Source organism: Humulus lupulus, chromosome 1 (assembly GCF_963169125.1).
Source record: "Humulus lupulus chromosome 1, drHumLupu1.1, whole genome shotgun sequence".
In the NCBI taxonomy this organism is placed as follows: domain Eukaryota; kingdom Viridiplantae; phylum Streptophyta; class Magnoliopsida; order Rosales; family Cannabaceae; genus Humulus; species Humulus lupulus.
Window position 1 is genome coordinate 37,191,702 of NC_084793.1, and position 17,756 is coordinate 37,209,457.

The 17,756-nt window shown below is 37.3% G+C and overlaps 1 protein-coding gene across 1 annotated transcript; it reads right to left on the reverse strand.

Moving 5' to 3' along the window:
• Positions 1–4,563: 4,563 nt before the first annotated feature.
• LOC133791240 (protein LONGIFOLIA 1) lies at positions 4,564–8,294 on the reverse strand. Its single transcript, XM_062229171.1, has 4 exons — positions 7,834–8,294; positions 6,262–7,716; positions 5,977–6,169; positions 4,564–5,386 (listed from the first exon to the last, which is right to left on the reverse strand). The coding sequence occupies exons 1-4, from the start codon at positions 7,969–7,971 to the stop codon at positions 4,797–4,799; spliced, it is 2,376 nt and encodes a 791-aa protein (XP_062085155.1). The 5' UTR covers positions 7,972–8,294; the 3' UTR covers positions 4,564–4,796.
• Positions 8,295–17,756: the final 9,462 nt, after the last annotated feature.

Consider the following 17,756-nt stretch of genomic DNA (forward strand, 5'->3'; position numbering starts at 1 on the left):
GGTAAGTCGGTTCGGATCTCACCCTTCGACCGGGACGATCCTTCTTCTATCGGCAATGACATCTCTTAAATCCTTCTGAGAGGTATGCCTTCCTAACCGATCGAACACCGTGCTCTGAGTTTTTTCGGAAGGCTTGTCGTGCGGGACATGCTCCTTACCACTACGCTACTGGTTGGGATGCAGTGGTAGCCTTCCTGTCTGTGCCGGGCGGTCCTTCCCTCCTTGCTAGTTGTCGTCATCCTTCTCCTTCGACTAGTCAGTGTGATGACTATCAGCTTCATCATGACCATGCCCGTCTTTGAAGTGTGAAGTTTCTTTACCTCGAGGAGCTCTATTTTTCTCCTGCTCAAGTGGAGTTTTCTTACTGCCTGACTTGTGACTTCCGGATTTGGAAGTCTCTGATCGGTGGCTCCTTGAGGGGGTTCTGGAGTTCCCCCTTTGGGTTGAGGCAGTGCCTGATCGGATCCCATCTTCTTCCCGACCAGGAGGGTTACTACCGCTTCTATTTGGTCCTCGAGAATTGGGTCTGTCAGTGTTTTTTCGACTAGCTTCTGTGGTCCTTGCTCCTTGGGTGGCTGCTCCTCGCGTTGCAGCTTGGGCATTGGCCTGGGCCAACTGGGTAGCTGCCTCCAGAGCGAGAGCAGTCTCGCGGTTTCGCCTATCAGCCTGCTCTTGCCGCCGCCTGATCTCTTTGCTCCCGGCGTCCGTCTCCCATCTTTGCTGCTCAAATGCAGCCTTCTGTCTAGCCATCTCTTCAGTGAATGACTCCTGTCGGGCGTTGAATTGTGCCATTTCCTCCTGGAAAGCCCCCATGGCTTCTTGGAGTTGCTCAACCTCTGGAGTCACATCCTCGAGCAAGACTCTAGGCTCAGTCTCATGGTCTTGAGGACCAGGACCTTCTGATCTAGCAGGCTCTTTAGAGGAACCTGGCTTCTTGGAGGCCGCATTGGTGTTCTTAGGCGCCATAATGCTACGGTAATTGTCTGTTTTTCTCTTCAGGCTCTCAATAAAAGCACCAAAATGTTGACCCCGGTTTTGGCCAACGACGAGTAAATGTCAAAACTACAGTAACCTTCAAGAGAAAATCGACACTGGCGATTTTTATAATGGTTTAGCCCCAATTTGTTGGTAATAGCCTAGTCCACTTAGAGTTATGATTATGAATCTACACTCAAGATTAGATGGACCTGATTCAAATGAGTTTCTTCAGTGCAGATGAAAAGAATACAATATTTCTCTCAAGATACAAATACTCTCTTAGGAAAATTAGAATCTGAATCCCCCCTCTGATTCCATGAGCTTTGTATTTATAAGCCCAGGATCGTACAAACGCAGTCTCTCATAATCGGGATCTTTCTGTTATTCTTTCAATATTTAATTAATAATAACATCTAAAATACAACAATATGCGATTCTTTGAGATAATATGAGAGATTCCCGCGCAGGTATGACTGATTCTAGCTGAAGCCGTTACTGGGATCTCTCACGTAGCAATGATCTGTTTAGTCGGTCCACATCACACCAAGAAGGAAAACTGGAGGTCTCCGGTCGGCCAAACCCTCACTGGTCGGCCAAGACAAGTGACTGGTCAACCAAACACATGTCTGGTCGGCCAAACACTTGACTGATCGGACAAGCACCTGACTGGTCGGTCATGACACTTGACTGGTCAGTCAAAAATCTTCACCAGTCTGACAAAATCTCTACCGGATCACTCCTAAGCCAGGTTACCCAGCCATTCCTTGCCATTTGTCACTTCTATTGCCACGTCATCGTTTTCAAATTTTGGGGATAACATAATTGAATTATGATATTCTTTTGATTTTTCTTCTATATTCTAATCTATATGATGTGTGTTTAATGCTAGTAAATACTTGATCACTATTTTCTTGATGTAATGATTTTGATTCAAAATTCAAAAGATGAGAATTGAATATGCTATCATTATATAGACATAGGTTGCATATTGGACGAAAGTACCTGTATGACTTGTGTAGTAATTAAGGTTTCTATACTTGATGCATTTTATATGTTTAAGTTTATCACAGAGATGTAGAAAACTTGCATATAGGCTGAGATCTTATATCTTGAAAAAGAATAAGAATCGATTTATGTTAACCTGCTATTAGAATAGAAAGAAAGAAATCTAGAATTGATTAATACAATTAGTAGAATGAAAAGTTGATGAAATTAACACCCTAGGTCTTTTTAATATTGATTTTCATCTTTAGTTAATTTTTTTCATAGTTATTTATAATTTTAAATTTAAATTCATTCATCTAAACTTTGGTTGCCAAATAGAAATTAAAAGAATTATTAGTAGTAATTGGAAAATAGTCTTCGTGGGAATGATACTCTATTTATCATCTATATTACTTGAATCGATTGCGTGCACTTGTATATATATATATATATATATTAACGATCACTTGCTCATTTATTTCTCTATAAATAGTAGACAATAGACTCATTTTGGGGACCTTGAATTGGTATTTGATTGTCTTATTGAATTGTAGAAAGAGCACAGACCGACTTAAGCATCGGAGTATCTTTTGCAGGTACACCCCCATTGGTTTCAATCTACTATTCCAATTGAAGAACACAATCATCATCGGAGAACTCGATCAAATGTGTAAATTAAAGATCAAGAGCTATTACAAGAACAAAGATCTTTCCCGATTTGAAAAGTTATTGTTTTGGGAAGATTTTGACACGAACAAATATATAACATTGGGTAAGTCTACGGTAGGGTGAACTTTTTAATTTTATTGGTATTGCACTATCTCGTTTCTCACACGCAGATAAGTTATGACCCTAATTTTTTAATATGATGATGTTCATTGTAGTTATAGTGAACTTCCTGCAAGTTTTTGAAAAATTTAAATAATTTATTGTGTCGAAATCATTGTTTTAATAAAAAAAATTCTTTGTGTCATACAGATACGACACAAAATTAAAAACCTTATTTTCGACACAATAAATTATCCTGATTTTCTTAAAAACCAGCAAAAGGTTTGTCATGACTATAATGAACATGTCATTAAAAAAAACAAGGGTCATAACTTAGAGAAATAGGTTAGTACCATATGGATAAAGTAAAAAAGGCTTACCTAGAAGAATTCCCCTATAACATTATAAATGTCTTTACAAAAATCTTGAGAAAAATATCCATAATTAATAAGCAAAATTGAATGATTTGTAGCTAAAGAAAAACATCACTAAATCACAATTAAAAAAATGAAGAAAGTGGGATAAATCAAATAAAAAAAAAAGCACAAGAGCCAGTTCATATGGATGCAAATTGCCTAGGGTAGGGACCATAATTGATGGCACTTTCCTTGGTTACTTTGATTGGGGTAGCAGACCCACTACAAAGACTAACCCAATAATGAACTCGCATTGCCTAGTCAAAATTTACATCTGACTAAGAGGACCCCAATGAAGGAGACAAAGACTCATCAGTACTGATCAAGACACAACCAAACCAGTGGACAAAATTTATGAACATTTTTATTTTATTTTTGGTTTTTTTTTTAATTTGTATCTTTTTGTTCTCTTGAGCAGGTAAGAAGTTTTTAGCCCTCATGAAACAATGCCTCCACACCCACACTCCACATCAATGGAAAAAAAATGATAAAAAAAAATTGGCATGTGCCCTAGCCAGAGCATCCATCTACGTCTGAAACACTAACGTAGAAAAGCTTGTGCCCTTTAGAGGGGACAATAAGAGGGACCCCATTTTTAACTCTGATGAGAAATTCATGGGTTTAGCCTCTTTTTCATTATTTTAAATACTTAATTCTTACGATGGCAGCATTCATATATGGTAGTAAGGCAGACAAAACTTACATTGCTAGCTGTGTTTAGAGAGCTAGATGGGCTCATAAACTTGAAAAAATTGGCCATTCTACTAGGTTAAAGGGCCACACTGTCTAACATTGGAAAAGTGAAGATCAGAATGGACCTGTAGACCCAGAAAGCCACAACTAAAGGTACTACTACTACTCACTCATAATTGCATACTGCCCAGCCCTTGTTTTCTTTTATGGGTGTAGTAGTAGTTATCTCTTTTCATATATCTCCAAGCATAATTTGAACCCTTCACACCCACATATGTACACATACAGTTATTCCACTGTAGCATTATTGATAAATTGTCTTATAAATACAAAGCATGCAGACAACGTAGGAGCCCATTGGGGGTACAATTCATAATAATTCAGAATAAAGTGAAAAAAGAAATGAAAGTGACAATACATGAGTGATTTTAATACGATCTTGTCAAAACTCATTGTTTCATTGAGTAAGCTCATTACAATTAAATAACGAAACCAATTTTCATAAATCTTGCTCAGTGTTGACCTGGAAGTAGACTTGCTAACATGAAACGAGCTTCACTTTTAACACTTGCCACCCCAAAATATAATAATAATGGTTAGTACTATAACAGTGTCTTTCTTTTCAGGTCACTTTAATCTTTTTCCTAATTTGTTCTTTTCTTGAACAAACAAACACCCCAAAAACTTTTGGGTTTTTCTTCAAACCACGAGCGAACACGTGCAATTTTCTTCCAAACATTTTTCTGTTTTTAATGATGGTGGACCATCACCAAACATATAATTAAACACTAAATTATTTTTTTGTTCTCTTTTTACAAATTTCAAAGGTCATAACTAAAATTGGACTAATTTCACAAACGTACACGAACGATTTCCAAATATCTAATCTAACAAATTAGAAAGTAGGAAAAAAAAAGCGCGAAAATTACTCTCTTAATTTTTTTAAAACCCTCATTTTCAAAACACCAACTTCCTACACAACGACGAGGATTGATAATAACTCGAGGCAGAAAATGAAGCTAGATCTCTGATAGTTTCACCGATTAGATCCTTGAATATCAGCCGTTCGATGTCCAAAACGGCTTCGGAGACTTCAATCGGGGAATCGCCCCATCCATGAACGGTGTCTCCCGCCAAATCCTTCTTCAAAACTCCACAGATCACCTCGAACAAATCCTCCGACTCCTGTCTCTCTCGGATTTTCCTAAATTCAGACCAAATGTCCCTCAGCGACGCTTGGCCCGACGGAGAATTCACAGGAGTTACGATCTTCCACGGAGGCAACTGCCGATTTCGGTTCATAATCTCGCTTATGGTGTCGAAGATCAGCCGTCGTTGGAGTCTGGAGATTTTCGAGGTATTTCGATAAAGATTCTTCTCCAGCAATAGGAAAACATCTGAGTCTTCCTGTATGAAATTCGAAACTCGTAGAACCTCTGAAATGTAGACCAGATCACAGTCCTCAGCTTCACCGTCATTGAACTTGGAATCGAAGGGCCATGAGATCGCCGATCCCCAAATATCCTCTTCTAGCTCTAATGGTTGATCTGTAAATTTAGTCAAGAAAATTTATGAGCACAAAATTCCATCGTAAAAGTAAAATAAAAAATCAAAGAAATCGGGGCATTAAATAGTATCGGAAGGGCTTAAATGAGGCAGTTTTCAATGAACCAAGTGGGTGATCTACTACAGTTAAGAACTTATAAATTCGACTTTACTATATGTAATATAAAGTCCTTGTCAAAGACTAGTTATAAATTTAATGCTGAGCTGGCGAGGTTGGAGTGAGTTTTTGGATCTGTTTTGTGTGATGGTAACGATGTGGCGTGCATTTAATGGTGGTGTAAGAGATCGTACTATACATCATTCATTCACAGAGAGGCCTACACTACTTCTACTAATGCCTACTAAACCCAGTGCCCAGTAGTAGCCAGTACTTGTCTACTGATAAAACTAAAACCTAGAGAGGCTAAAATGCAGGAGCTTAAGTTGGTAACATACGTCACCATTGTCAATTGCAAAATCTAGCCCATCAAAACTTCGCCGAAAAAGACAAATTTTTATCTTATTTTAATTTAATTAAAAATACATTTAGATAAAATAAAATAAATAAAAATCCTTTGATTCCAACTTTTACCTTTGAAATCAATGCTTCGTTTCATGATAGGGGAAGTGGACGATTCGTCCTTGTAAAACGACGAGTCAAGAACCGACACTGGACTCGGTTGTAACTCGGCTGTGGATGTAGTGATTTCAGCTATGCTGTGAAGCAGCTTATCACACCTCTCCAACAAAGTCCTCCCTTCTTTGTATTCCTCCATTTTCGCTCTCTGAGATTCGCAAAGTAAAGAATAAATTTACTGTAATAATGGATTAGGTTCAATGATTAAAAGACATTTAATACTTAGTAATTAGTGCTAACCTCTGTATAGGTGGAAGTGCTAATGCTACTCTCTGACATGGTGGTGGACGATTCGTCCTCCTTTCGTTGGATCTCCACCGTTGGTTTACGATTCCTCGGTGACCGATTCGGGTTCTGTTGATCCGACCCGATTCTCCTTGAATTAAGCCTTGGAGATTGAACCGGAGACACTCTTCTTTGCTCCGTAATATCGTTTCCTTTCCTTTGTGTATCAATGCTCAACGGTCTTCTTCTACTTGGGCTCTTCTCATTCCGAGAAGATGGGCCATGACTTCTATTTGGGCTGCGATTCCGGGTGCTCTGTTCCATTTCTCCCCGTTGCTCACGTCTCGGACTTGACAACGAATCGCCGGTGTAATTGAGACTCCGGCGCATACCCGGTCTTGAACGAAAACTTGACGGCGGTGGCGACTCGTTTCCCCCAAATCTTGATGAGCGACTCGTCGGAGATTGTGATCTCGCTGGCTTCATAACAACAATAGGAGATTCGTTTGAGAAACTCTGATCGTAGACAAAGTTTCTGTAATCGATATGGTTCGAAGGCTTCTTGGGATGAAGCAGACCTTTGAGTTGCAGAGCTTCGAGGATTTGCTTCAGAGTTTCCAAATCCTTAGCTGGTTCATCGATTCCTCTCATTCTTAACCTCTTCTCGATCTCGCCATAATAAAGAGACGCTGTTTGTTTAGGCTCAGGAAAGAAATCTGCCGAGTCAAAATAGCTTTTCCTCTGTCCAATACCTTTATGCTGATGATGAGCTTTCGTTGCCTCGTGATATTTCACATAAGTTTTTGGATCCCCTGGTCTCACATTGCAACTTCGATCTTCGTTTCCGCCATTATCTCTGATTACGTTGCTGGAAACGCTGAAAGTAGCTTGTTGTGACTGCTTTACCTGAAAAGCGTTCCCGTCGACAAAGCGATGCTGATACAGATCTTTGGACACTCGAGACTCCGACGCAGATCTTCGCAGTTCAGCTTTCTTGACCGGTTCGGCTACTGAATGTTGCAAGGGTTCGAGTCCCATCAATCGAGCTATGACGCTTGGTGATCGGCGATTCTTATCACTGTCGTCGTCTTCTCCATTATTATGATTTGTGCTTCGGTTAGCGTTCAAAATCGAAGCGTTTGTTTTGATCTCCCTCGGGTAGAGGCTTCCCTTCGCGTCAACCGTAGCTCTGCTATCCAAAGAAAGCCTTGGAGCTTCTCTGGAGAACTTCCATGCCGTTCTAGTACCTTCCTTGAATTCGAATGCTGGAAGAGGAAGAGGAGACTTAGGTGGATTTTCTTTAAACGGAGGACTGTTCTCCGGTGCCGGGGACGGAAGCTCCGTAACCACAGTAGTAGGCTTCGACCGGTCCGGCGATGGCGTTGATCTGGTATTCTTATGTTTTTCCAATTCTCTCGGCACCACCGGGGATCCAATCGTCTTCTCAGATTCCGACGATGAATCCACGGACTGCGTTTTTCATAAAGGAAACAGAGAACAAAAAAAAACGCAATGAGACTCACGTCATTTTCAAACATTTTCTTAGTTGCCAAACAGAAAAACAAAAATATTAAAGATAAAACTCACCACAGAAGGAGGGAGGCGTTTGGTGGAGTAAAGTCTCTTCCCAGCAAGAATCTGGTTACGGTCGAAGATCTGAAGGAACCCAGCCATGCAACCCATCTGCTTCTCCAGATGTTGATCTTGAACCATCCCCGTCGTCATCTTAAACAAAAACAAACACAAAATTTCTCAGTTTCTCGGTGTCCAAACAATATCTACTACCACTCACCGTCTCACCACATCTCAAAACGACCCCGTTTCTCCCTTCTCTCTTTCGCTCACAGACTAAGTCACTCACTTTCTCTGTCCCTCACAGTCCCTCCCATCTGACTAAAACGTACCTTTATTACCAGCGTCTCCCGCTTTTCTGGTCTTTTAAAGGGTGGGCGGACTTAATGGAACGTCAGGGCCTTTCTAAATTACTTATTTACCCTTATCCTTTTCCTGTTATTCCAAACTACTCGGCGGTTTTACTAAAAATTTGGCAAAAACTTGGGTCCTCGAAGTAATGGCGGGCTTTGAAATGAGAGACTACTTAATTAAAAAATAAATTATTTACAAACAAAATAAAAGGGGAGGGAGGACCCGCATAAGTGAGCCTCCGTGGGTGATGCTCTCTACGCGTCAGATACAAATTTCATTGGGTCTTGTGCTAATTTTTGGTTGAACGACGACTATGCTTGGACCCCGTTATTCCCCAAACCCCGTCCAACTCATTATTGAACGCGGAAGATCCGGACCGTCGGATCCAAACGGGAGAGATCAACGGTAATCACGAGGAGGAAAGATAGGAAAAGGTGAAGAAGGGAAAAGTGGTATGGTGTACACGTGAGCATTGGACAAGAACCTAACGTTTTGATTCCAATCTCAAATATCGTGATAAAACAGAGCAAAGTATAAAAACACACAAAATCGAGGAAAACTCACTGCCTTCTTCTTTCTGATTTCACCGGCTCACCAATTACGGGACCAACCGGACAGTTTATTTTAACTCACTCTCTGGCTACCGGACGAAACACTTGGAGAAACTCAGTGGTGGACCCCTCGCTGCTGCCACGCACGTAGTGGGTCTCAATTGCTTACACGTGGCAATCAGTACACGTATGAAACACCAGAATCAGGATGCTGACTAGAGTTTTATTGAGAAAATCAAAGTGAGTTATTGGGTTTTTGCCACGTGTAATTTTTCTTTCTAATTTTTTCTGAAACAATATACTCAAATATTTGGATTTAACTTCTTTTTTTATTCCAATGTGATATAAATATGTAGCTTGATTACTTAAGTAATTGATTTGTCTTTAGAAGGTGATATATTAGTGACAATGAGTTAATAAAAACGACGTATCAGGCAATGTTTAGTCAACTGCTTGAATTTTACGGTATTATGATATGATAACGCATTAATATACGACAATGGTATGAACAAACAATGATCATTTTCCTGGGGTTCCACTTTCCCTTGATATCAGATTATGAGTTTCGTGTGTTTTATTATTATAATTATTAATTCATTCGAGTAACAGCCTACTTCCATAAAAGTAATGGTGCAATTGAATTCAAAAGAAAAGATCTGTAGTTTTCTTTGCTTGTAGTTTTAGCAAATGTATCTAGGATAGTGTGAATATTCACGCATAACTATATAGCATATATAACACTACTTGCTATAGATAAATATATATTATACGTTTTCAACAATTTTTATGTGACCAGTGCATAGAATCCAAGGTTACGAATGAAATTAGAAAGAAAATGTAATCAAGTATAGTCTACATCTTACTTGCTTAAGAATTTGCACCATAAAATTTCCAAACCTAGAATAACCTTATCTAAGATAATGTTAATCCATACTTTAGGTTGTTTATTTATTTAAACATAAATTTCGATATATCGGAACAATAAAATCATAACTTTGAGAGTAACCGCCCAGGACAGAGATTATCTAGTTATATTCCGCTCCAAATTATTAGATTGTTTAAACATGTGTAAGTATTCCAATCTCGAAGTCTATATATGTATGTGTATATATATACCGGAACAGCTTACATGATAGTTATAATAGACATCCTATTAATTTTTAAAAAATTTTGAATAATTTATATTGTTGAAATCAGATTTTAAATATTCTACTATAAATGTTTGAACTCTAACTTCAGCAGGGTAAATTATTCAAAATTTACTAAAAATTGACGAAATACCCGTTATAACTATATTAAATATCATTATCATACCAAAAAAAATTAAATTATAATTTCTCTAAATACAAAAAAATAAGAAATACTTCTATTATAGGTTAAAAATGATAACCTTCCCTAAAAAACATCATATATATTCAAACTTCGAGGTTATTAATTACTAACGATGGTAATCACTGTATATACTTTATATAAATATATATTTATGTACGGGGGTCTCTACGTTATGTTAGATGAAACTATAAGCTGTAAGAAAGTTTCGAGAATAGCCTACTATACTAAAAGTCTCAAAGGTTTTGAGCTTCAATTTAATTATAATTAAGTTTGTTGTTTATATATCTTCGTCTTGACTTCGATTCTTCATTGATACATATATTATAGATATAATAATAATAATTTACGGGCATGCATTAATTAAATTCATTTGCAGATAAGCTGTCTGTGGGTACTATATATGCTACATGTTTAGTATCACTTTCCGTCTCACGAAAAGTTAGTTTCAATTATCTATAAAAATCTTTCAACAGTTAATCTTTAACGGTCTCTCGTCTGGTAGCGAATACATTATATATACATAAATAGATTTGGATACGGGTTTTGTAGCTCCCCCCGTAACAATGGAATGCAAAATATTCCTTTCTCGGAAAATCAGTTTCCTACTTGCCAAACAGGAGCTTTAAAGAGAGAAGAGGTCAGGCTGGGGTCACATTATGCTGGATGGGGTTCCAATCATCAAAAGCAAAGAAGGGTCAGGCTGCCAACCCATGTGGATTGTCTTTAGGCAAAAGAAACCCATGAGCTTTCTGGTGACTCCATGTGAGCCTATGGCTCTGGGTGGACTACATGGCTACAAAGCTATTACTTCTCCCCCACCTATATATATATCTATGATCTATGATCTATGATCTATCTTTATACATAACCCAACATCCCTTTCATTTGTCTCCTCTACATACTAATAATTATCATCTAAACATTCTGTATTAAAAAATAAATTATTTGCTTATGGGACCCAGCTACAATAAGTTTTTAGTCTAATCAAATTGTGTATTATAATAAGATTTTGTAGTCAAGTAGTATTGGTAACACATTAGATTATTATAATGGCCTTAGTGGAAAAAGCATGCATGCACAACTTTTTTCTTTTCTTTTCTTTTCTTTTAATTATTCTTACCATCTCTCTCTGTTCTCATTTTAATCAATTAAACCACATGCATTTCAGATCTTGTAAATCCCACATCTTCAACTCTATTCATAGATATATTACATAGTTTTCTTCTCTCATATCATATGTATCTGATCTGATCTGACCGCTAACTGCAAAAGAAAACAGATGAGATTTGAAAGATTAAAATAGGTAGTTCTTTTGTAAGTGTTGATAATCTCTCTCTCTCTCTCTCTCTCTCTCTCTCTCTCTCTCTCTCTCTTGGTTGAGTGGACCCTAAGTCCTAACAGTCCTCAAGTTCCAATGTTTGTGTGGTAACATGAATTTGGCAAAGGGTTAGTGTAGCACAGTTTCCAAACCTGAAACTCCCATGTTCTCTCACCGACCCACCTCTTCTGCCCACATTCCTTAATAGCCTAATGGGTTAAACCCCACTGTATATCACATTCCTCTGCTTCCCATATATTAAACCAAATAATAGACTAGAAACCACTGTTTTTGGGGCACACCAGTACACCATTCACTCACTTACTCACCCTTATACGACTCTATCTATATAAGAGGGGTCTAAAATGTCTCTTACACCTAGCCCTTGTTTGGTCCAATCAACTAAAAAAATGTAAGGTAACATGAATTAGGATATTCTTTGTTTACCCCATATACTATTATTTTAGAATGCCCCAATTAAAGAAAAGAAAAAGTTATTGAATGTGCACTGACTGACCAACCAATGAAAATGTGCCGTTAATTTCGATGCAAACGAACACACCCTTAGGCTTAGCTAGCTAGTCCCTACTACACTGCCCATATGGGTTTGAGGAGTTTTATGAATTCTTTTTTTATTGATTGATTGAGTTGATTGGAGGAATGGATATGGGAATGGCAAAATCAATCATGAATGATTTCGGTTTCTTATTCTTCTGCCTATGAATCAATAGCGGCCTCTTTACTTGGAATTTTTTTTTCTTCATTTTTATGGTAGAGTATTGTCAACTCCTCTTTATACTCTAATTTACTCCCTTCACATGGACCTTCTATTATATACATAATTATTTATTCTCATTATTCTTTTGCTCTTCTTTTTTTATTCTTCATATTTGGATTAACTGAATAAATAAAGTGAAATTTTTTGAGTAATAATAGACAAACTCAAATTGTATATACTTTTTATATATAATAAAGTGTGATAAATTTTAATCTATATAATTTTAAATAAAAATCACATCACTTTTAATTATATATATAATTAAAACTAATTACAAATTATAGTGTATAAAAAGTGTTTCACAATCATTACTCAAAAAACTCTATCCTTGTTCCACTAATTAAAAGGAAAAATGAACCTAATTTATAAATTATCATAATAGTGTTTAATTTTGATAGAGATTCTTCCTTCTTGCATGTACTTATATTATATATTTTTTAGATTTTATTGTTGTACTAGAATTAGGGTATAGAGAACTATATAGATATATATGATAATTAATAAAAAAAAAATCAAAATTTTGATTACGCCGCCTATAATAGTGCAACTTAATTATTTATATTTCTTTTTACTCCTATAATGATTTCTAATACGTAATGGTACATGGCTCCAAGCCCGTGAGTGGTGACATTCTCTTGAAAAGAATACATAATTTGTCGAACACACATGAGCTAAAGCTTAGCTATATACTTTTTAAAATAATGAAACTTAATAAGTATTATTCATACTATTACAAAATTAAGCCGTGTTTCGTTAGGGTCAAATCAAGGACCTAAGTATGATTATATTTCGTCAATTAATCAGAGACTGCATACAATGAGTTGAAAATCTTTTCTGCTGAATCCTATAACCATCAATCGAATTATACTTTTTCTTTATTTTTTAAAAAAAAAAAAAGAAGAAGAAGAAGAAGATGGATATAAAACATATATATGTGAAAATTTAGGCACGTTTGGCAGATAGTGGGGAAGGTTATTAACCCAAGTAACCTATTATATTTCTTACAAAAAAAAAGTAACCTATTATATATATAAAAATTTAATTTTAACCAAACAGTTCTTGTAGAACTAAACTATAATTATTTATTTAACAATTTATTATGTGTACTTTATTTAGCTAAGATTAATATGGAATATTTAGGTGTCAAGCACGACCCAACAGCCAAAATTTTCTGCAGATACGAAAATGTGCAACCAAACTTGATTGAACATGCACCTGCCATAGATGTATATTAATTTATTTATCTTATCTTTTTTCTTATTCGTTTACTAGTTTTCTATATTTTTATTAAAAAAATAATAATAATTGTGAGAACAGAATGGATAAATCTATGCACATGACATTACGTCGACTTTACATTAGGATGTTTTTCTTATATGGCTAAGTCTCTTTTTCTTTTTTATCTTTCTTAAATTCTTCAAAAATATTTGGATTAGACGTCAACATCTTAATCACAACAATTCAAGGTTTGTAGACATATACGTCTATATATAAATTGATCACATGCATTAATTAAAAGAAAATAACTACTATTACATATCATGAATCTTCTGTTATTTATTTTTGAGAAAATGAATCTCTGTTATTAAAATATATATTTTAGGGTACTTCTAGGTGCACCCCTAAAAGTGGACATCCAGGCACACCCTTCCTGTTTTATGATACCGGGATGATTTTCGACTTATTATTTTATGATCGTATATATTATAATTATTTAGAGCATCCTGTAAATTTTTGGAAAATTCTGAATAGTTAACAGTGTCGAAAACAATGTTCAAATAGTTTATTGCACATGTAACTGTTTTTTCTTATGCGCGTGAAACATAATTTGTTTGAACTATATTTTCGATATTGTAAATCATTCGAAAATTCCTAAAAATTTGCAGGATGCACTAAATAACTGCAATGTACATGATCATAAAAAAAAATTACGCCGAAAAAGCATTCCAATACCGAAAACAAAAAAAGGGTGCACTGGTGCTCCCAAAAACATAGGGTGCACTCAAGAATTTTCCTTTATTTTAAACAAATTTTTGAAGAAGGATAAGAAACCAAGCAAATGACTTGGGTATGTGATAGAGAATAGAATCCCACATGGGATAGTGTTAGAGCATGAGTTACTCCACTCATCACCAATTGGTTTAGAGATGGAAACCCATATTACTTAGACCTTTCACCTCTATACTGTAACGCCCTGGATAGCCAAGACTGTTACAATGTGTACTTATAAAGATGCAAGACTCGCTAATCGAGTCATTAATTTGAAATCGTGTCGCTAAACATGTAAGAGCTAAGGTTAAAAAGGTTTTGGTCTCAAAAGACTCATTTAGCATATATAAACTGTAGTAACATGGGATCCCATTCAAAAACGAAGTTAAAGAAAGTTCACAGACTCCCAAAAATACATGAGGAACCACTAGCCATACTAAGGCCAAAACGGACAGTCTTCAGGTTCCATGTCCTTGCTTAGATCTCAACTGTGGTGGTCGAGCACCTGGCTATGTACATTCCGCCCGCTGAGCTCTCCAGTCAGGGCTGATCTAACTTGCCCTTGCCTTTACCTGCACCACGTAGCACCCGTGAGCCAAGGCCCAGCAAGAAAACATCACAGATAACTCAAATAGCAACAACAGACAAGTAGCTCACTAAGCATGCATACTCATCAAATATTCCACAACAGATAATCGGCATACACAATTCAGTCCAAGACACATACTATCTCATATAACATTCATTTCACATAATATTCAGTGCCAACAACTTAGGCCGCACCCTCTGTTTAACTCACTGACTCTGGCCCACTTAAACCAAGCTCAGTGCATAATAAGCTGTCCTCGGATACCAGTGTCCAAGTCGCGCCCTATGCGCTAGTGAGACCCGTGGCACCCTTAGGTCGCTGGTCCACTAAATGGCTTGCATGGCATAATACCATCTTCTCAAGCATCTACAATAGGGAGCCCTTAGTCCCGTCAGATATATTCAACTAGGTGCAGTTTTCTTACCTTTAGTCTGTACGATTATCGAACTACGAGCAACATCCCTCAAGCACGATTCGTTCCCGAGCCTAAGCTTTTATCACCTAACCACAACCAAAGCATAGGGTTTCATAAATAATCAAATATAGGTTCCCAATTACAAAACTAACTCCGGGACTCCTAATTCCACCAAGCACAGTGGTGAAACCAAACCCGAGCACCCAAGACCACTCCCCCATGCTTAAAACCCTCAAAATCCCAAGTGTGCAACCAAGGGCTACGGCCCCCAAAGCCTAGTCGCGACCCTTCCTCAAAACAGAGCCCACTCCCTCACTGGAACACACACGCGCCGCGGCCCTTGCCTTGGGCGTCGCGGCGCGCCCCCTTGGCTTCCTTGCATGCTAGGGCCGCGGCCCTCCCCTTCGAACCCAGTTTTTTCACCATTCTAGAGCTCAAAACCTTACCTTAAACCATCCCAAAACTCCCAAACTCTTAACCAATTAATTCCCAACCTCTCTAGCATGATCTAAACAGCATAATTCCCAATAAAACACAGCCTAACACACTCCAATCTCTTCCTTCCAATTTCTGAAACCCAAGTGTTAAAACACACACAAACCAGCCATCAAACTCAATGAAAAACCACTAAACCAGGAGTAGAGACTCACCTTTGTTGTAAAACCACTTCACCAAGTTGTAGCCAAGTCAAGTCCCCAAACTCCCTTCTTAATTCTGCCTTAGAACATCACAACCAAACTTGTTTCAGCACTCAACTAAAACCCAGTAAAACCTCATAATTCAACCACAGAAAACAGAGTTAAATACTCACCTTAATCCCTGTTCTAATGCTTGATAAATCCTTGAGCTAGACCTTCAATTTCTCACCTCAAATCTCAGAATTCCAGCTTGTTTCCCCTTTGATTTTCTGTGTGTTTCTCTTCTTGGTTTCCCTTGAGCGTGAGAGAGAAAGAGAGCCTAAGTGTTAGTCGGTTTATGTTTTCTAAAGGCTTCCTCAAATCTAACTTATCTGTTAAGTTAATCCCGAGGCTCGGGGTGTCGGAACCGTCCCCGAGGCCAAAATGGTAAAATCCCCCAATATTCCCGCCTAGACATCCTAACCTCAAATATATCTCCATATATTTATTTTTATGTCCCGATAACCCAAATCACTACCCGTTATCTAAAAATATCCCCGACTTCTCTAAAGTCATAACTTAAACCCCATTGTGACTTTTCCCGCTATCTAACCCTAGAATCATCTTGAGTCGTGCTCAACGAACCTGTCCACATAATAATGTGGTTCTCACATATATCACATAATACAATCGATTATCATGTAAACATTATTAAACACATAATTACTCATTAAATCACAATTATTCCAGTAATGCCCTCCTGGCACACTAATCAAGGCCCTTAAGCCTTATTAGCAAATTTGGGCCGTTACATATACAGTCTAAACACAATACGGTAGGCACATCAAATGCACCCATCACTACAAGAAAGTTGGTTTTTGCCAGCGCAAAAAGCTTCTTTTACCAGCGCGTTTCACGAATTGCGCTGGCAAAAAATGGCTCTTTTGTCGGCGTTAATTTGCGCGTGGTAAAAGTGTTTTTTGCCAGTGCAATTCGTAATTGCGTTGGCAAACAATGGCAAAAGAATCTTTTCCCAGCGCAATTCGGAATTGCACGGGGAAAAGTTTGTGCACTTTTTATGGCATAATTTTTGCCGACGCACAAGGCATTATTGCGCCAGCAAATGTGATTATTAATTGAACCTAGTTTTGACGATGGTACTTTTGTCGGCGCTTTACGCAATGTGATTATAGTTTTATATAGTATCATTCATAAATTAATGAGTATTTAAAATCTTATCAAAGTTATAATGTCGTTAGATTGTTCTAAGATTAACAACAATACTAATGAACTTTGTAATTATCAACTAAGATTGTTGTGATCATTGTCGATTATGCTTATCTAACCATACAATTATCATTTATTTAAAACAAAATTGTTATCATAGGTCTAATAAATTGTTTGATTACACACAAAATTTATGAATATATACAAATTTGATCTTACTAAGCATTATTAGTGTTACTCGTGAGTATTGTTCTTTTGATAATATATTTATATATATGTGTGTGTGTGTGTGTGTGTGTGCGTTCTAATAAGAGGTATGTAATGTCCTACTACTCAGGGACCGTTAAATAGTGTTAAACTCACTAAACAAGTCAATTGGTCATAATCGTGTAACTAAACGTGATTAACGGTTTAGGGTTAAAAATTTTGGTCAAAGATACAAAACGTTCCACTAAAACATTTACTGTATACCTGAGATCCCAAAATACATTTAAAATGGTTAATTACAATAAAAGAGCTACAACCTGCCGACCTAAGCGACGAAATAGGGTTTGACCCCAGTTCCTCTTTAAACCCTCCGGCATGGTGGTCGAGCAGCCGCATATGTACACATCATCACCTAAGCTCTCCAACTCAAGGATGGTCCAGCTTTCTTTTACCTTTACCTGGACCACATAGCACCTGTGAGCCGAGGCTCAGCAAGAAAACTTAAACATGCTCATAAGCAGTTAACAATATATATCCAAATCATAACAAGCATGCCTAACA

What these genes read in the sequence shown, in the direction of transcription:
- LOC133791240 (XM_062229171.1), bottom strand. Translation starts at nt 7,971, where the DNA reads ATGACGACGGGGATGGTTCAAGATCAACATCTGGAGAAGCAGATGGGT. An exon ending in AACGCCTCCCTCCTTCTGTG is followed by an intron (nt 7,717 to 7,833) that starts GTGAGTTTTATC and finishes TGAAAAACGCAG; the next exon opens with TCCGTGGATTCATCGTCGGA. An exon ending in ACGAAGCATTGATTTCAAAG is followed by an intron (nt 5,387 to 5,976) that starts GTAAAAGTTGGA and finishes CTAAATTTACAG; the next exon opens with ATCAACCATTAGAGCTAGAA.